The following is a 21,242-nucleotide window of genomic DNA, read 5'->3' as shown; positions in this document are numbered from 1 at the left end:
AGGTAACAGCAACAATGAGGGAGCAATCATCTCTCTCAGTTCCCGTCTGTGAGCTGACACATCAGCCATGGTTTCCCACATTAGTGACTCAAACAGCAAACATAAAGCCATAGTTAACTTCGTGAAGCGCTGGTCTGGGGTCCAAACTCCAAACCAGTGTTCTCAGGAAGTGTCCTTAAACTCAAGTCCATCTCATTCCATGAAAACGTGCACACGTACCCACAACCTGACCCTACTGCTCTACCAAATCAGACAGCTGAAAATGCCTGCTTTTCTGGTATTTTTTATTTTCTAACTGAGTCCATTTTACTAAAAAAAAAAAAAATACAAAACATTTTTAATACATCTTAGAAAATTAGAAAAAATTTAAGAAAGTTCAGCTTATTACATTTTACAATATTTAGGTAAGAATGTTTGAAAATTATAAATATCTTGTTCCCTCTCAGCATAGCACATCACAAAAATACACTTTTAAAACTTTTCTCATGTATAATTCCTATAAATGATCATATCCCTATTTATTAAGGAAAAGGCCTGATTATGACAAACATTCACACTCTGAAATCTTCTGTACAGTAACTACAAAAGGAAAACCACGGGGCCTGCCACACTTTGACAGCTGAAACCATTTTAAATATTAGAAGGAATTCAGTTAACGTCAAAATGTCATTCCAAACGGGGCTGACTGAGTTCACCTCTGGGCTGCCTTTGATTCACAAGGCTCTATCTTAGCCAAAGCATTGTTAAAGGGATTTCTGCCTCCCAGACAGCGCTGGGGCCGGGGTAGAAGTCAGTGCCAGCGTGAATTAAACAGAAGCCTCCTGCACACCGCCCACGCGGACTACAACAGCTCAGTCGAGGCCACGTCCCCACGCAGCCAGCGCCTTCTCCATCGGAGCAGCAGGGGTCAGAGGCCTCCTGCGTCAGTTGGCATGTGCTGGCACACCGACAGGCCAATCTAGTTTAGAAACATGTACTCGGAGAAGGAACCGTGCTGCCAAGGAAAGGACGGGCCCATGCACAGCGGTTCTGATGAGCGGGGATCCTGCATTCACCCCCCAACCGTGCAGACCCCGGGCCGCTGCGCTGTGCGCTGCCTCCTTCCCACGAGAGTCTGAGAGAGCTAAAGGGAATTTTCAAAAGCTGAGTTTTCAAAGAAAGAGTAAAGAGCTTGACAATGTTGCCTTTTTTTCCTTTTCGGGTCAGCCCTCATTTGCAGAAGATCAGCAAGAAGGCCTCCTTAGGTACTGACACGCTAGAAGGGCGGAAGGCAGAAGAGGAGAAGCAGCTGAGCCAGGTCCTTCCGTCTGGGGCAGAAAGAAAGCCTTCCCGCCACACTTGGGCCGACAGCACCGGCGCGGCCTCTGTGCCGGCGCCCGCTCACTCCGTGGTCTTCTTCCCCTTCCAGCTCTTCTCTCTCTCTTCTAGTTCGGCCTGGGTGAAAGCCGCGGGGCCCCAGTTAGTGATCAGGTGAGGTTTTTTGGAACCTAAGAGATAAACATACTTTAAATGGAGGAAGTATTATATTCTTCAACTAACATCATTTTTCTGCAGACAAAATAGTAACTTTTCTACTTAATTTCTTCTCTGAGGGACATCCAGAAATGTCATACCAGCCAAAACAACTAGAAGATGTATACAGTGGAGATTCTCATCTATCAGAGGGCAAGTTATTCAAGAGAAATTTACCCTAAACAGCTTGGTTTGTGTATATTTGGGCTAGAGAAGTTTCTTAGTCCAACTGAAATAGACAATTAAAACAGAAAAATAAATTGGACAAATATACGATTACTTTAAAGAGTGTGTTACCTGGTTCTATCAATCGAATTAATCCTTCATGCTGGGCCACTTTGTCCTTCCAGCTCTTGGTCTTATTAGTTGCCATCTCCAGCTTCTTTTTAACTCCCTGGAAGGAAAGAAGATCGTAGATTATGCGAACACACAAGAAGTGTGAGAGTCAAACAGCAATGGCTGGGCACTCACTACGTTTGCAGATTCTCTCATGAAACCCTCACTGCCACTCTGAGAAGCAGACTATTACTACTCCCATTTTACAGATGTGGAAACTAAGATTCAGAGCGCTTAAGTAACCTGCCCAAGGTCACACAGAGGACCTAATTCACCCTAAATGTAGACGAACATAAAATCCTCCTGTGTCAGTTATGGTTTACTGCCTCTTGGCTCCAAATCCACTCTTCCTTCCTATCCTGGGGTGACACTAGCTGACACCATGGTGACCAGCTGGCACCATTTCCGCTTTGGCAGTAGAGGGCGCTGAAGGGACACGGGAGGAGGAAGGGGCTTTGCTTCCAGGCTCCACTGCGCTCCTCTCGGCGGCTCCTGTGGCACACGGGACACCCAGGGTGCTCACCCCAGGGAGTGTCAGTGGCTCCTCCCTGCGGGCAGCTTCCGCCAGTGCCCCAGGGGCCGCCTTCCCAGTGAGTTCCGCTGGCGCAGCACCTCCGCGAGCTCTTCTGCCGCCTGGTGGCCCAGGCCATGCCCTCTCGAAGGATCTGGATCAGAGCACCGGGCTTGAGGGGCAAGGAACAGGGGGACCCAATTCCAGATGCGTTCCTTCCCTGGGCGCCCTGCCTCGGTCCCACCGCCAGAGGCTGCTTCCCGCACCTGCTGCTCCCACGTTCTCAGGGTTTTCCGACCGCTCCGTAGGTGATCCTGCTCCAGTTATTAACTGTTTAGATTAAACTTCCCCTGTTCCGATGACTGTGGTTCCGTCTCCTGACCGGACCCTGACAGACCCCTCACCGCCTACAAAGACTTCTTTCTCCTTACCTAGTAAGCAGAACTCTCACCGCAGCTTCTTACGCTGAGCAGATACTCTTATTGAAAAATGCTTGTTTTCAAAGTCTACACGCGCCGAGGAGCCGCCTACTTACCTCGTACTGCTCGAGTGCCTGCTTGCGCTCGAGCTCAAGCCGCCGCAGCTGCTCCATGGCCTCCTGGAGGGCCTGCTCTTTCATCGCGCGCTGGTCCTCCAGCGCCTGCTTCTCCGCCTCGGTCGTCTGGATGGCCTGCTGCTGCTCCAGGTGCCACTTCTCCAGCTCAGCCCTCTTGGAAGACTCCTCCTCCAGCAACCTGCAACGCGGAGAGTCCGGCTCACACGTGCCCGGTCACACCCCCGGCCCGGCAGGTGACAGGGCATTTGAGGGCAGGAGAGAACATGGAGGTCACCTCATCCACCTCTCACTGCCCAAGGAGGGAACCGGCAGCCAGAAAGGCCAATATTCCCAAAGTCGGCAGGTGACCCAGGGTCCTGCTCTGAGCTCTGTTTCACTCTTTTTTGAAAAAAAAATGAACTGCATTTCAGGAGGGCTTAATGTGCCATGAACAGGGCCAAGAGCTAAGTGTATTTCCTCGATCCTCACAAGAGACTTAAGTTCTGTTATTACTCACATTTCAGAGATGAAGAAAGTGAGGCAGACGCTTAGTGCCCTGTCCTGGGTCACTCACCTGGCAGGTGGCAGGGCCAAGTGTGCCTGGTTGCTACAACATTAAGACATTTTTCATCTAGTAAAAGCCTATCACCAAGGAAAAAGCTGATAATTAAACTAATGAAGGTGAGGGAAAAAGGCGCCAATGAAAGGCAGACAAATAACAGAGAGTTTACTGAGCAGTTACTACGCGCCAGCACCTTCCCTCCTCCATGGCCGGCCCCCACAGTCCTGCCAGGCGCCGTCACCCCTGCGTTCCAGTCGAAGCCACAGCACTCATGCTGCAGGCAGCCCTGGACTTCAACCCAGGTCTGTGTGACTCCAAAGTGTTACCTTTCAATAACAGGCTATCTATCCGGGGACATCCAGCTGCGCAGCTATGTAAATAAATAAACTAACACACAGCCCCGTCCTGTACCCAAAGTGTAAACAATGTCGTTAGACGCCAGCCCAGGACACATTTCCAGGGGCTGGACCATCAGGACTATGCAATGAGCCACACAGCAGGCCAGTTATGTAACTACGTAAACTACCTAAGAGGGTATGCTCTTCTAGAACCAACAACAAAGGAAGAAAAGTAACTGACTATACAGCCCTTATCCGACCACCCCCAACGCCCCACCCATATCACGGCGAGAAGACTCTCTCCAACACCCTGCGAGGTAGTTTTCCAACTCTGCTCAAATGCTCTGTGTGATGGGCCACTCACCACCGCACAAATCGGGCCAGTTAATATATGGGCAGCCTCGATCCTTAGAAAGTTCTTCCTGAACTAAGACGAGCTCTTCCATCCACTCTCTCTAGTTCCACAAAGGACCAAACTGCTCTATCTTAGCCGTCTCCTGGAGTGTGCTGTCCACAACTGAACACAACACTGTAAATGTGGTCTGACCACCGCAGAGTTTATTCACTCACTCAATATGTATATATTATGCACCTTCTATGTGCTTTTCTAGGCACTGGAGAGAACAACAGTAAACAAGACTGGGAGGGCCGCTGTGTCTTCATCCTAGTGGTGGCAGTATGGAGGGGGGAATGGATATTTGCAGGTGTTTGGGCTGCCCAGCATCCAAAGCCCCTTCATGTGCCCAGGGAATCTGCCACAGTAGGCATCTTCATGGAAAGCAGGGCCCATCTCCCATTCTAGAAGCCAAAGGCTAGACATCTGCCCTCCTGCCCCTTGGCAGCCAGGCTACAGCGGAAGCCTGAGCTGGGCTTTTGCCAAGGAGATGCCCCTCCTGGAACTTTGAAACAACTGACACAAAGGAGTAGAGACAGTGGAGAATTTATCTTGCTAGTGACAGCAACGTCCAGCATCAAGTGACGGCAGGAGCAATGGTGACTACTGACCCACAGTGCCAATGCTGGCACCAGCGGCAGCCTCACTGGACTCATGCCGTGGCCTGGTCTCGGCTGTGGTTTGGGCTGCTCAGCCTCCCACGGTTGGTGCCTGTGTTCTAGGCATGCCGCCTGCTTTTCTGTGGAACTGGTGAACTACTCAAGAACTTTCTAAGAATTTCTTTCACTGCTTGAACCCAAGTTGACTTCTGTGGTTTCTAAACAAGACCCCTGACCAAAGAGTTTAACCTCGCTTTGCCTCAGTTTCCTCATTTATAAAAAAGGAAAAGGAGGGGCCGGCCCCATGGCCAAGTGGTTGAGTTCGCACGCTCTGCTTCGGCGGCCCAGGGTTTCCCCGGTTTGGACCCTGGGCGCGGACATGGCACCACTCATCGGGCCATGCTGAGGCGGCGTCCCACATGCCACAACTAGAAGGACCCACAACTAAAATATACAACTGTGTACTGGGGGGATCTGGGGAGAAGAAGAAGGGGCAAAAAAAAAAAAGAGTGGCAACCGATGTTAGCTCAGGTGCCACGCTTTTAAAAAAAAGGCAACGGAACTACACCCCTCATCAAAGGTTTGCGATGCATTAAATGTGATAATGCAGGTAAGACACTTAGAACAATACCAACCATGAGAAAGTGCTGAATAAACAGCAGCTCTTATTATTAGCGAGGGACTATCACCTCATTTGCTCTGGACACTTCACATTCATTCAGGCTGCCTGAGAGTATTTGACGTTTTTGGCAATCAAATCACAAGGAACTAAAACCCTGAAGCTTTTCAAATGAACCGCTATTAAGCCTCGTGGATCCTGTACTTGTTCTGTTGATATTTTAAACTCTCATCTTGGTCTAAAGTCATCATCCCAGCCGGTCAGTAACTTTTATGAAGGCTTATTTTGACAACCTACACATTATATATCTTCCTTACTTGCAAATGAGACAAAGGAACTGAAACTAACACACTCTGAGTGACTACCACACGCCAGACATCACAACAAGCACTCTGCATGCATTATCTCGTGTAATCTTCACAACAACCCGACAAGACTGGTGACTGAAGAAACTGAAGGCTCAGGGGAGTGAAGTAACTTCTAAAATTCCACAGCTAGAAAACATCAGAGCTGGGGATCAAACACAGACCTCACTCCAGAGCTCAGTCCCTGACTGCCTTCAGATACCTGGAAAGTATTATCAGGTGGAAGAGACTGCTGTTCCACCGGCCCCAATGAGTAGAACTTGGACCCATTCATTCATTCAACAATTACCCCTCGGGCACTTACCACGTGCCAGGCACTGCACCAGTTGCTGAGAATACAGACATGACTAAGGGACGCTCCCAGGCCCTAAGATCCAAAAATCCAGTGGGTGGAAGCTATAAATGGGACAGATTATGGCTCAGCCTCAAGAATTTTCCAATAATTGAGTTGTCCAAATGTTAAATGAACAGTTTTCTTCTGAGTTCCCATTCAGAAGAGGCTAGACAACCTTCAGATTACACATCAAAAAAACCAAACTTCAATCTTAAAGAAAAAAAAATTGTAAGACCCAGATGGCTCACGGCAAAGTTCTTGTATTTAAACAATGGACTAGAACAAGTATCTCTGGGGAAACTTAAGACAGTGACAGAGAAAGACCACCCATTGGAAGAACAATGAGATGCCAGAGTCCAAGCAGGACTTGCTGTGGCTTAAAGAAAGGAAGGGAGGGTAACGAACCAGCCCTTCGCACACCTGCGGCCTGAGACTGTGCCATCTCATTAGTGCCCGACTTCAATGTTTCTATCCCAATTCCTCGGTGACTTTCCTTGATTTTCTACCCAAAAAGGGCTTCTCTGAGGAGCAGGAAGCAAGGAGAAAGTCCCTTTGCCAGTTGGACAAAAGGCCTCCCTCCCTCAGCCTTGTACGACTTCAGGAAAGAGATGGACTTGCCTCACTCAAAAATGACCACTAGAGGGGGCAAATTTGTCCATTTCAAGTTCCAAAAACTAAGTGAAAAGAAAAATAATTTAGAAGAGTGCAATAATTATATTCATAAAGTAGCCTTTGCACACCAAGGAAAAGTTCACTTTTTGCAGTAATTTCAGCTATTGGAGCAGAGCTGTACGTCGTGGTATGCAGCAGCAAAACCATTTTGCTATTTACTTAAATCGGAGTGTACAAAGTAATTCGCCAGAGCTTTTTAAATTAATACTCATGCCTGGCTCCCACCCACAGATGTTCTGATTCAGTAAATGTGGGACAGGCCCTACATGTGTATTTTTTAAAGGCTTTGCAGGTGATTCTGATATTGACCACTGGTTAAAAACTACAAGTTGAATTACCAAAAATTGTCTCTTATTCAAGACATCACTCATTCTATAAACACAAAATAACTAACACTTTCATAAACTTCTAGAGTTACCTGGTTCCCTGTGTGCTCTAATCTCTGCCCTGTCATAACCAACCTCTCTCGAAACTACAGAGAAGTAATACGCCACAGCTCATCTGAATTCTCTGCACAAGGGCAACCTATAAACTCTGGACACGCTACAAATTATACAGAGGCTCAGAAAGCACCCAGTGTCCCTGAGAACGCCTCTCTTCGGAAGTCATGTGGGACTCCGACCTTCGCGTGCGGGGGATCTTGTGCTAACGTCACTGCCCAGTGGCAGCTGCATGGCAGCTCCAAGAATCCGCTTAACACCCGCAGCACAGCGAACACATACCGTGGGACCTAAAAATGCCAAGCAACGTGCCAAGCATTTAATTTTCTATTTAAAATATCATTTTTCCTTAATGGAATCAAAATTTTCAAAACCTAATTATTGATTTTTGAAGTCATTTTTAGCAAAGTACACAACAAAGACCTCATTCTTCCTTTCTTCCTACCCAAAGATTAAACGGCATCTTCCGCTGCTCCACACGTGGAACAGCAGCCGTGGAAAATCCACCCAGCTCATCTCACACCTGCTCCCAAAACCGGGGTCATGAAACCTGCGGCACGTCTACACTGCAGAGCCACTGCAACTGGGGAAACATTCCCAGCATGGCATCCCTGATGGCCGCTCAAAGAAAGCAGCGGGGCAGCAAGTTAGGAACGGACGCAGGGGAGCTCCGAGGTTCTCTTTGGTGTCTTCATTCTACCGCATCCTCCCTGCTGCTACAAAGGCCAAAAATGGAGAGTTCTCATGTGAGAACACGACCATCATCAACAGTAAACCCGACCTTAAAAGCTCTAAGGAAAAAAACCTAGGTTTCAAGAACTTCTAAAACTAAGATTTCAAGTAACGTAATGTAAGGAATATCACCAATCCTGAATGACCAAATGGAAACGGCTTATTTCCTCCTTATCCCCCAAAAGTGCTGTAACTCTGGCCTGAAGCACGCCTATCTCCATACCAGGGGTCCTCTCTCGTCTGGAACATGTCAAACAAGCCAGGTTCCCAGCAGAGCTGATCCTGGGTCCACGGACATTCGAGAATACGACGAAGGGCACCCCGTCAAACACACCCAGCAGACTGCTCGACAGCAGATACAGCCCAGGAAGCCAGGGTCCCAGGACCCTAGACTGAGGGAAAGAACGCAGCCAGCCAAGCCTCCAGGGTCCCTCTCATCTGGCAGAGACCCTCCTCCCTCTCCACCGGGTGTGAGGCATTCCTAGAAGCCGATTTAGCCCCAGCAAAGTACATAAAGGTACAGTGTACAAACTGATCTGCCACCTGGCCTGAAGCTTCCGCACGGTCTCTTCATCTTGCCGGGCCTGTCTCTCGTCCTCGAGGGCCTCCTGCAGCTTTAGGTACATGTCTTCCAGCTCCCGTACTCGCTGCAAATACTGTTCCAGTTCCGAGGACTTTTGGGCAACCTGTTCTTCCATTTGCTGTCTGATCTGATGGTAGAAAGGGGTCATGTGTAAACACAGGGAGACTTTGCGCTTGGGGAAGGCCTCCCACTCCGCCCCCATCCTGCAGGGTTGCCACAGCCCACCGCTGCAGCCCGCCAGGGTGGCCAGGGCCCCGCCCTCCAGTCTGAACCAAGGACAGAGGGATCGAGAGCACCACACCCAATACCAACACCAAGACACGCCCACCGAGTCCAGTGCACAAACTACAACCCCAGGGCCGTTTTCCTGCCCTGGTATAATTTCCATCCCTTCTACTCCACATCTGAAGACTCCAGGCAAGAAAAAAAAAATGATTCCCTGTATAATTTCTCTTTCAATTCTTGTCTATCTTAAAGACACAAGCTCTTTACCAACACAGTCTTCTCTAAAAGGAATGAACGTCTTACCAGTCAGAAGAGCCAAGGGTTAAAATAACGGGAAAAAGAAAGAGCAACGTGCAGCACCTCCCCCTGCACTCGGGTGGCTGCCTGATCCCTCCCATCGCCCTCCCTGGGGCACCTCCAGCCCTGGAGTAACCGAGTAGCACAAACATATGGTTTCTCCCCTCTGGGTTAAAGAGTTTTGAACCTCTGCCCTAAAAACTAAAAGACAAGGACATCCTAAATGTAACAACACACATTAGCCTATGTGTCTGTGGTTTCTAAAATATTTTCACTCATATTAGCTCACTTCATCTCGTAAGAGTCATGAGAGATCATATGATAAACCCCCTGATTTGAAGAAGAGAAAACTCATGCTCAGTTAGAAGGCGCAGAGAGGGGCCAGCTCCATGGCACAGTGGTTAAGTTATGTGCTCTCCACTGCGGCAGCTTGGGTTCATGGGTTCAGATCCCAGGTGTAGACCCACACCACTCGTCATCCATGCTGTGGCAGTGACCCACATATAAAGTGGAGAAGACTGGCACAGATGTCAGCTCAGGGCTAATCTTCCTCCACGAAACAAAACAAAAAAAACACAAAGGAGAAGAAAGGAAGCAAACCCAGACCCCTTGACCCGTGTTCCAATTAACCAGCCAACTGTCTAAAACCACCTAGCTCTTGAGTCTCTTGGGGATGGGAACCTCTCAGATGAGTCAGAGCTGCCAAGAGCAGACGAGAACTCACATGTTCTCAAGATTTCAGAACCCCCACTTTGCTCATTACAGAGGAGAAATGTCATGAAACCTATGCTTAGTTTTTCCATAGCTATTTATTTTCCAAGCCAGGACTCTCTGAGAAGGAAAAGGGACGCTATAAATAATTACACCAGGATAGCAGGGACTGTCCCAGGCGAACCAGGAGATACAGTCACCTTAACCACAGTCCTTAGCACCCAGTCCATAAACTCCTGCTTCAGGGTCTTGAAAGCAAGGTTTACGTCTTTTACCTCTATATCTTTCACATGGTGCCCAGAACATAGAAGGTGCTCGATAAACCAATAACGGATGAATGCACGAACACATGACTTCCCCAATAACTCCCCTGTAGCTTTCCCATTGCAAGTCAGTGGCAGAGCCAAGCTGACAAGATGGCCTCACTCCAGCCTCCCAGGCCTTCGTCCCTCCCCTGACCCCGGCTGGTGCCGTGAGCGAACGCTGCAGCATTCCCCAGCCGCATGGGACTCACAAGCTTCTCTCGCTCCAGCTCGGTGTTGAACCTGGCCTGTAATTCCACTTGAGTCTGAAGGCGTTTCTTTTCTTCTTCTGCTGCCCGAGATGCTGCTTCTTCCAGTTTCTACCCAATCAAAAAGCCATCCACAGAAAAGCAGGAAACGTTCCAGTGAAAGCGCATTTGGAGAGAGAAATGGTCACACTTAGACATATGGGAGAAGTCAAACATTCTTAATGTTCAGTAAAGACGAATGAAAACTTCTAGATCCACTGGAATTCCATTCCAACGACCTTCCCAATCAACACACAAATTAGGTAAACGAATGACTACAGATAACTCTGAACAACGTTTTGCAGAGAAAATTTTAGAATAGTTATTGAGGTAAAATCGTTCACGAGGTTCAAGATCTATTTCTTGAGCTCTTCCTGTACAGTTTTGTCATCTCATACATTATTCCTTAAGATTTTTACCAGAGCTCAGCTTCCAGAAGGATGGCATAAGGAACTCCATGGACTCTTTCCCCAGTGAAAAAACAATTAAAAACAAAAATAAAACTAGGAGTTATCCCAAGGGCATGCAGCAAATGGAGAAAATTCATCCAAGAAAATCAACAATCTCAGTTCTAACAGCGGGAGTCCACTGCATCTGAGCCACAGCGTGGCCCCTCCTCTTCCCCCACAATGCCAGTGAGCAGGAAGCTCTGCTCCACCGCCATGGAACCAAGAACACGGACAGGGCTCTCTCTCTCCTCAGCTCACAGTTTAGGGTACAATATCTCCCCAGGAGGGGCAGGCCGCCAGTATTTCTCACCCTCATCCATGTTGCAGAAACCCTACTCCAGACAAGAGTGGCTAAGAGATCTGGGGCTCTCTTCCTCCACCAGCCCCCACTCACAGGGCGCAAGTTCTACCTCAGGTGTGACAGGGTGAGAATACTGAGCATCATCAGCCTTGTCCCCACTCATCTGTAGGGCAGAGGTTCCGCACTGGGAGAAACACGCTGAGGAGACCAGAGGTTACCACCTCCACCGTGACAGGCTCGTCGAGATGGGATATCACTCCAAGAGAAGCAGCCCACTGTCTCCAATGCCAGCTCCAGAGCACTGCCCAGGAGAAAGGCAGGCTCTGAAGCTCTCCTCAAAAGAACTGACTTTATTTAGAACACAGTGTGAAAAAGTTCAAGCCTGCAGATGCTACTGAAAACAACGGAGATGTTGGTGGTAAGGAATTAAGAGGAGGCTCGGGGCCGGCCAGGTGGCGCAGCAGTTAAGTTCGCACCTTCGGCTTCGGCGGTCCGGGGTTTGCCGGTTCGGATCCCAGGTGCGGACACGGCACCACTTGGCACGCCATGCTGTGGTAGGCGTCCCACATACAAAGTAAAGGAAGATGGGCACGGATGTTAGCTCAGGGCCAGTCTTCCTCAGCAAAAAGAGGAGGATTGGCAGCAGTTAGCTCAGGGCTAATATTCCTCAAAAAAAAAAAAAAAAACAAGAGGAGGCTCGTAGCTCCATGAGACCAACAAACTAAACCACAGACCAGCTAGAAGTCTGACAGAGACCCAGGGCAAGACAGCAAAGAAGAGCCCTCATGTCACAGGAACGAGTCTCAAAGACTCTACGCGGGTCTGAATGATAGTAATATCAGACCATCAGGCAATTTAGGCCACATGGCATTGCTGAAAACAACAGAATAATCAGCTGGAGATCAGTGAGATCTAACAGCTGGATGATGACACCACTAGAAGCAGGCAGCTTAACAGAGAAATCAGGAAAGAGACACTCGAAGGAGCCCTGCTACCATCACGGTGATCCTGGCGACCCCAGTGACCGTGCACATGCCTACGGCTGTGCCTCTGAGCAGGACGGTCAGCGGCTTCCCACCCTGAGGAAAAAGGACCTCACTGACATAGTCCAGCCAAGTCACTGGACAAATAAACGAGCAAACAGCAGCCCTTGGGTGAGAAGAAGAATCCATACCCAGAGTGCTACCATATATTATCTAAAACGTCCAGTTTTCAACATAAAATTATAAGAAGAGAGGAAAGAGGAAAGTGTGACTCATACATAGGGAAAAAAGCGGGCAACAGAAACTGCCCTTGAAAAGGGGCCCGGCTGGTGGATTTAACACACACGTCAAAGAAGTTCTATGTTCAAAGAACTAAAGGAAACTACACTTAAGGGATAGTAGAAGGTATGGGGATCCCACCAAAGAGAGAATATCAATAAAAATAAATTATAAATAGAACCAAATGGAAATCCTGGAGTTGAAAAGTCCAATAACTGAAATGAAAAATTCACTAGAGGTTCTCACCCATATATCTGGGCTGCAAGATGATCTATCAAAGATAAATTGATAGAAAGGCACTCTGAAGAAGAGAGAGAAAGGAATGAAGAAAAATGAACAGAGCCTCAGGGGGATGTGGGACACCATCAAGTGCACCAACATTCACCTAATGAGAGTTCCAGAAGGAAAGAAAAGAGAGAGAGGAGTAGAAAATTATTTGAAGAAATAATGGCTGAAAACTTTCCCAATTTGACGGAAAACATTAATCTACACATCCAGAATGCTCAACAAACTCTAGGACAAAGACAGAGATCCACACCCACATGCATCCTCGTAAAACTGTGGAAAGACCAAAAAAAACATAGAAAGAAAACCTGCACACATTTGAAAAACTTACAACACTTTCAACTCCTCCTCTATACTTCTCAAAAGGCGAAACAGGAATAAGACAGCGAAGGCTGAGATTCAAAGTTCCTGGTATCAGATCTGCTATGCTGCGTCTGCTGCTCACCTATGCCCTATGAAACCATCTCCCGATACACCCCCTTCCTGAGATGATCACAGCAGCTACCACTGACTGAACGCTTGCCATACGTAAACCCTTTACGTGCATTATCTAATTTTTATATGAAATCTGATTTGAAAGCAACAAGAGCAAAATGACTCATCAAACACCAACTCCAGTAAGACTGACGCTGACTTCTCATCAGAAACATGTGACTAGCTCTGGTCAAAGTATTGTAAATAGAAGTGAAGTGTGACATTTCTGGGCTGGCATACTTAAATGCCAAACCCTAGAACGCTTTTTCCTATGGTGCAGTGAATAGAAAAATTTGAAATGGTGGCTATTCCATCAGCTTAGATTTCATAGTTATAGATGTATATATATACTCTCTGATCCCGCAATTCCACTTCTGAGAATTTATTCTACAGATACATTAGAACATGTATTAACACCGTCACAAAATAAGTCTCTGTAGCACTGTCAATTAAAACAACCCAAATGTTCATCAATAGGGACTGGTTAAGTAAGTAATGACACCGGCATATAACAGAATATTACATAGCCATTAAAAAGAATGAGGAAGCTGTCTTTATAGTGACATAGAAAGATCTCAAAAAATATATAGGGGACTGGCCCAGTGGTTAAGTTCGCTCTGCTTTGGTGGCCCAGGGTTTCACCAGTTGGGATCCTGGGTGCAGACACGGCACCGCTCATCAAGCCATGCTGAGGCAGCAGCCCACGTGCCACAACTACAAGGTTCCCATAACTAAAAATACACAACCATGTACCAGGGGGGCTTTGGGGAGAAAAAGGAAAAGTAAAATCTTAAAAATATATATATATATATATATATACACATATAAAGTGAAATAAACTAGATGCAGAACTGTTAAGGTTGGATACATACTTTTATGTTTAAAAAATGGGAAAATAATGTATATTCATATTTTCTTGTATATATATATTAAGTAAATCTAGAAGGATACACAAGAAATGAAAAATAATGGTTATCTTAGGCAAGCGGTGGGAACTAGGTAGAGGGAAGAAAGAAGTGGAAGAAAATCTTTTCACTGAATCCCTTTTATCTTTTAAATTTTTGAACCACATGATTGTAATAACTATTCAAATGACTCTATTTTTTAAAAGAAACACAAGTGGAAGTAAAAATTATTTGGGGGGGAAAGATGAACAGGTGGAGCACAGAGGGTTTTTAGGGCAGAGAAACTCCTCTGAATGATACTGTGATGGCAGAGACATGTAATTAGACATTTGTCCAAACCCCCAGAACGTACAACACCAAGACTTGGGGTGATTAGGATGTGTCAGTGTAGATTTCATCAACTCTAATAGATGCACCACTCTGGCGGGGGACGCTGATAATGGGTGAGGCTGCGCATGTGTTGGGGAAAGAGGCAAACAGGAAATCTCTGTACCGTCCTCTTAATAATTTCATTGTGAACCTAAAACTGCTCTAAGAAAATAAAGTCATTTTTTTTAAACTTATCTGGGTAAACCCTTTAACGAAACCTATTAATTTACAAAAACTACCATGATTTCTTATTCCCTCTTCTGAATTACATAAGGCCTATCAAATTTTACAAAACCCACAAGTAAGTAACCTAATTCCAGGTGATTACAATATTCATTTAAGCAGTATTTTTCCACAAATGTTTCAGTGAAAAATTGGAGAATTTTACTTCTTGATAAGAAAAAGAAAATTCAAGATTATTAAGGGATCTGTAATAATTTTCCAACACTTATCCATCAAATCCCAAATCAGTAACTGAAATAATTCTATAAAACTCAGCAGTGGGAAAGCTGCCTACGTTGGTCTAGGCCCTGCCCACTCAGGCACACATTCACATAACACAGAGCAGGGCATCTACATGCTCCTGCGATCCAGAGTTTAAAAGAGGGGACACCAGATGGATGAATCGCAAAGGCATGACACTAAGTGAAAGAACCCAGTCTCGAAAACACACACTGTACGAGTCCACTTACAGGACAATTTGGAAAAGGCAAAAATACAGGACCAGATCAGTGGTCTCCAGGGGGTGGGGTGAGGGGAGAGTCTGAGTACAAGGAGCAGTGTGAGGGAATTCTTTGGGGCATTGGAATTGTTCTGTATTCTGTATGGGGTGGTTACAAGGATCCAGGCACATGTAAAAACTCATAAAACTATATACATAAACCACAAATCTTACTGTCTGTAAATTTCTAAAAATTAAAAAGAAAGAAAAAGGATATAGGAGCTTTAAAATATGAGCAGTATCGTATCTTAACCTGGGTAGTAGTTTCAGGGGTGTTCACTTTATGATTATTTGTATACATATATTTCATACGCTCCTCTGTATGTACGACCTATTCCATAACTTTTAAAAATTACAAAAGAAGGACACAAAACCCAGATGCCCATCCCACTCTCATAAAACTCACTTGTGCTATGTGCACAGTGGATGGAGGAACCAGCACTCACACACTGCAGGTGCTCTTCCTGGCCTATTAAGGGAGTTTTCAAAGAAAGTGTGTTACAGCCAAAAGAGGCAAGATGCAAGAGTGACTCGGGAGAAAGAGCAGCAAGACCTGAGAAGCTGCTTTTAGGACGTAGGTGTGCTGGATACGAACAATTGTTTCTAAGATTGTATGCCTACATGGTTCCTAAGATTATAGAAGCATCAAAATTTCTTTAATTGTGAATCTACTCAGAGGACGTCAGCACAGAGAGTGACATTTCCACAAGCTGCAAAGGGAGAACCCCACCAGGAATGTGGGGCCTTTACTATGAGCAACCCCCATATCCCAGGGCAAAGGTGCTACACAGGACACAAAAGGGTCTTTGAGCTTGTGGTTAACAGGTGTTCACTGACTGAAGGCAGAGAGGCTCAACCCAAGGGAGTCCCAAATCAAGACCATGCTCACACACTGAGGACTCACCACCACCCCCAGACCCGTGACACAACTGAGGAACAAAGCTTCTCAGGGAACGTCGACTCTCCTGGACAGCCTATGGGACCTGACCTTCTAGCCATCGGATGGAAAGAGAAACTAGCTCAGACTGCATCTTTGACTCCAGATGGTAAGTAAACCCCACACTTCTACACTAAGGCTCTTCCACAGTACTCACGAGTGGAAATGGGAGGTAAGGGGGAAAAAGCAAAAAAGCAGCAGACCCTGCCCAGGTCACCACAAGTGACCTTGACCAGGGAAACAAAATTTCTTACCTTTCTCTAACAAAATTCAACTATGTTCATTGTTCTTACAAATATGCTTTTCTGGTCAATGAACTGTCCTTGCTGCCCTGAGACCCTCATACTTTCAGGGCTGGGAAAAGCAGGATGTCTCACTCAGCGGTCTAGATACACTCCTTGAGAACACAGTTCACCAAAAAATCTCCCTAAAATTACAGTAACCTGGTCTTGGTAAAACCAGAGCTCAGAAGTCAGCACTGTGGCCCCTGCGATGACATGGAGAGCCCTCCCCGGGCCAGCGCCCGCTCCCACCTTCCTCACGGCCTCCAGCTCCTGCTGCTTGTTTTCGTTGGCAGCCTGGAGCTCCTTCATCTGTCGCTCCAGCTCCTCCTGCTCAGCCAGCAGCTTCTTCCGGAGTTCTTTCCGACGCTGGCGGGCTTCTTTGTGTGGTGGGGGGCTGCCCAACTTCAACAGATGGATAGTAGAATGAATGGCTATAAAAGGTGTAGGAGAAAAAAATGGGAAATATCCTTGATTCTTTGTAAGCCTAATACACAAATGGCACAGTGCAGAGAAAACCAGAGAGAGGCCCAGAGTCGCTTCTGATTTCGCCACTGAGCAGCAGTGTGAACAGGACCAAGTCACATCAGTTCTTGCAGCATCAGTTTCCTCACCTCTAAAATGAGAGCAATGATCTCTAAAATCCCTTCCAGCTCCAAAATTCCATAACTGCTTATCTATCTGCTTAAACAGATACTTGATTCAAGAATACTGCACACGTTTGAAAAACTTACAACGCTTTCAACTCCTTCTCTACACTTCTCAAAAGGCAAAATAGGAATAAGACACAGTGAAGGCTGAGATTCCAAGTTCCTGGTACCAGATCTGCTGTGCTGCGTCTGCCGCTCACCTATGCCCTATGAGACCATCTCCCGATACGCCCCCTTCCTGAGATGATCACAGCAGCTACCATTGACTGAACGCCTCCCATACGTAAACGCTTCACGTGCATTATCTAATTTTTATATGAAATCTGATTTCGTTCCTGATTGTTTAAACTATATAAATTTAACTTTTTGAATAGCTAATACTTTCTTACTGTTCAAATCCAAAAGCACGAAAGGACACAGAGAAAGGCTTCCTCCTACTCCTATCCCCAAGTATTGGGTTCCCCTCTCCACCAGCAGATCACGCTAACGCTGGTGCATCTTTCCTGAGAAATGTTAAGCATATATAACTAAACGTGTATACACATCCTCCATCTTCTTCTGACACAAATGGTGGCGTAACACACTCCTCCGAGCCTTGGTGTTTTCACTTAGTTTATCTTGGGAGCTTCCCCTATCAGTACATAAAGCTCTGTAACAGTACTCCATCGTGTAGCTGCACCATAATTTATCCAACTATTTCCCAATTAACAGAGACTTAGGTTGTTTGCAATCTATCACAAACATTTCTGCAATGACGTGTCATTTTAAAAATAAGCAAGTGTATCTTCATTATCTAATTCTTAGCCCTCGCAACAACTCTCAGAAGCAGGTACTATTATCCTCCCCATTCACAAAAGAGGAAACAGCTACCGAATTCCTAACTCAACCAAGTGACTCAGGAAAGAGGATTCAAACCTTAGGGGTGCTTGCCTCAAACTCTTAAACCACACCAAAAATGACCACGGTTTTCAATAGAATATAATTTTACCCATGTCCAAAAATACCACATTCAAAATCCCCTTTCATGACTAAAAAAAATCTCATATAGTGTTTCATTATTTACTAATTTTAGAATAATACTTTAGCTTAAAAGTTATTAAATCAAAAGTTTGTGTTCTTGAGATAATATGTGGAAATAACAGATCTTGACAATTATTCAAATTATTCAAAAGGTATTGCATTCTTCCTCTTCTGTTTTATATGTTACTAAAAACTTAAGATGGCCACTTCATCATCCCTACAAGGGGAAATTCCACACGCTTTAAATAATAAGTGCAAAATAAAGCCTAAAATGTCCAGTTTATAATTTTCCCACAAGCTCATTATGCAAAAGAAATTGATGAATAATTTGGGAATTCTTCTTAATTTTTCTTTCAGCTACTACGTTACATGCAGAAATAACTACACAATGAAGAAACGCCTTAGTATCTTTAATGAGATACAAAAATAAAGAGTCAGAGCTCTCAACCTGTACCATGACAAATAATAAAAATTACCCTACCCTGAATCCACTCCTGTTTCTTCTTCTTATCTGAAGCACTGATTTCAAAGGTCTTATCAAAACATTTTACGAGAAAAAGGCATTTCTTTCCATCTTTGTCAGGCAGGGACTAAAACAGAAAGCAAAATTAGTTCTTTAAAATTGTATTTTTCAGTATTTAAATTAAATTCAATCAATTATTTATACAAATCTGGCTGAAACTCAACATCAATGAAAAGTATTTATAAATGCATACTGCTGTTTTATTCCTACATTAGTTATGGTAACAACGAGCCCCGAGCAGCACACTCCATCTGGACTGGGAGAACCATCAACGCCTGATGGGGATGCCATGCTTTGGCCTTTCCTGAGCACAGTGACTCTGGCACCAGAGCACATCCCTCACAGGAACGCTGCAAGGTACATCCATGGAACTGGTACGAGAGGTACTGACTCCTACCGGCTATGAGGCTTCTAAGCCAGGGTGATTCCCACACCTGCCTGATGCAGCTCTCCGATCCCTGCACCTGCAGTGTTGTTGTTGGAAAGCTGTGGTTCCCATCTTACATCCTTTTAAGTAGACTGGTATGGCCTAGCGTAATCTTGTGAGTCACCAGGTTTAGTTTAGTTGAATCTAAGAATCTAAGAAGATCCCTTAGTGGGTGTTGCACACCCTAAGGCATTAATATATCCATACCACTTGATCCATCAAAATACATGATCATTTAAGAGTGAGATCTTAGGTATTTTAAATGTTCTTCAACAAATACAGATAGGGTGATAGTTCAGATACAAATTAAAACCTCCGAAGTTTGGGGCTGGCCCCACGGCCAAGTCGTTAAGTTCGCATGCTCCACTTCAGTGGCCCAGGGCTCGCTGGTTCAGATCCTGGGCACAGACCTAGCACAGCTCATCAGGTCATGCTGAGGCGGTGTCCCACATAAAAGAACTAGAAGGACCTATAACTAGGATATACAACTATGTACTTGAGGGTTTCGGGAGAAAAAAAAGAGGAAGATTGGCCACAGATGTTAGCTCAGGGCCAATCTTCAAAAAGAAAAAAAAAAATTTATGTTCTGAGCCAGCCCTGATGATGGCTTGTTAAAGTCTGGCACACACTCTGCTTCGGTGGCCTGGGTTCGGTTCCTGGGCACAGGATCACACCACTCATCTGTCAGTAGCCATGCTGTGGCAGCAGCTCACATATGAGAGCTAGAAGGACTTAACAAATAGACAACTGTACAGGAGCTTTGGGAAGGGAAAGGAAAAAAAGGAGGAAGATTAGCAAGAGATGTTAGCTCAGGGCAAATCTTTCCCAGCAAAATAAAATTTAAGTTCTTGAGGACTTCATTTCTTTTTTTTCCCCCTTCTCCTCAAAGCTCCCCCAGTACACAGTTTTATATTTTAGTTGTGGGTCCTTCTAGCTGTGGCATGTGGGGTGCTGCCTCAGCATGGCTTGATGAGCAGTGCTAGGTCTGTGCCCAGGATCCAAACCTGTGAAATCCTGGCCACACGAACTTAACCACTTGGCCACAGGGCCAGACCCTAGGACTTCACTTCTTTACAGAATTAACAGCTGTGAATAAAGTATCCTGAGAGTCACCCAACATATTCAAAGGTAAATGCTTTCGTCTTATTTAGTTCTATCTATTGCACTCAAAATGGTCTAGATTTTCTGGTATATTCATGATTGCAAACACTGTCCTAGTGAATTTTTTTCGCTTTATTTTCTTCTGTATGACTCCATTTTATTCAATAAATGCATCCTTAAATGTACAAATAAATAAGATTTATTCCTATACTTTGTTCATGAGTATAAGATAAAAAGTAAATTCACATTAGAAAAAAATCTCTTCAGGTATTTATAATTTTTAGTTCAGAAACTATGGCAACGGTATGCCCATATTATTTTGGAAATGTAAATTTAAGATTCTTTTAAGGCTCTAAAGTCTAGAAGGAAGGTAAGCTACTTGCACAGCAGGGGGCAGCACCAGAAGGAGGGAACAGCAGACTTACCTCCACACAGCAGTTTTCATCTAAGAAAATGTCTCCTTTCTTATCTTTCAGATCCTCGCCCACATAATAAGAAATTATGTTCGGTTTTAGTACAAACCAGCGTTCAGTCCAGTTTTTCCGTTTATGGCCTTTTTTCATCATGTAACCCTATGAAAGATTAAATCTGATATAAATGCCTGTCCTTTTATTTACAAGAGCTGAGATCTCTTCCGTGACATTCTAGCCTACTCCATTAACTGATATACAGTCCTGAACACACGAATATCAATGGCTCTCGCCCTTTTGGGTCATGAACCCTCTGCCGATCTCGGAAGGCCAGGGGCACTATAGGCACTCAAATTCATGCAACCACATACAGAGAAAAGCTTACACAGAATTTCACAACTCAGAGACGACCCCTGCCCCCAAACTCTATACAGCCAGCAGACACAGAACTCCTGCTGTTAACAGCACTGTGGTCTTTTAAAATTCCTTACCTTTTAGAGATACCTATTGAAATATTTATAGACAAAATGAAATGTCTGAGATGTGTTTCAAGATAACACAGGAGAGGCAAACGCAGGAGGGGTAGCATTAACCGTGTGTTGGTGGTTACTGGGGCTGGGTGGTGGTATATGGAAGTTCATTATACTACTCTGTCTGTTCTGTTAAAAAAAAAAGCCCTAACAATGATTCTCAGTAAATTAAAACCTCAGTCAATGAAAACGCTAAAAGATGTCAACTTGGCCAAGTACAGCTTCTCAACCAATCACCTACTGGCATCAACCTACCTTTCTACCTAACCTCTCAGTATTCTG

The 21,242-nt window shown here is 45.3% G+C and overlaps 1 protein-coding gene across 1 annotated transcript in view; it reads right to left on the bottom strand.

Annotated features, from left to right (window-relative positions):
* Window positions 1-267: 267 nt before the first annotated feature.
* The window catches only part of SWAP70 (switching B cell complex subunit SWAP70), a 66,389-nt gene continuing 45,414 nt past the window's right edge, over window positions 268-21,242 (bottom strand). Inside the window, exons 5-12 of the mRNA XM_014844088.3 lie at window positions 20,446-20,592; window positions 18,451-18,559; window positions 16,552-16,733; window positions 10,280-10,387; window positions 8,493-8,659; window positions 2,895-3,093; window positions 1,810-1,906; window positions 268-1,487 (exon numbers count right to left, since the gene is read on the bottom strand). Coding sequence (XP_014699574.2) covers window positions 1,381-1,487; window positions 1,810-1,906; window positions 2,895-3,093; window positions 8,493-8,659; window positions 10,280-10,387; window positions 16,552-16,733; window positions 18,451-18,559; window positions 20,446-20,592 — 1,116 coding nt within the window. The 3' untranslated portion in view covers window positions 268-1,380. The remainder of the gene's footprint in view (window positions 1,488-1,809; window positions 1,907-2,894; window positions 3,094-8,492; window positions 8,660-10,279; window positions 10,388-16,551; window positions 16,734-18,450; window positions 18,560-20,445; window positions 20,593-21,242) is intronic.

The sequence above is a fragment of the Equus asinus genome, chromosome 20, assembly GCF_041296235.1.
Source record: "Equus asinus isolate D_3611 breed Donkey chromosome 20, EquAss-T2T_v2, whole genome shotgun sequence".
NCBI lineage: Eukaryota > Metazoa > Chordata > Mammalia > Perissodactyla > Equidae > Equus > Equus asinus.
Note: the sequence above shows the minus strand (reverse complement) of the source record. Positions and strands in the feature narration are given on the sequence as shown.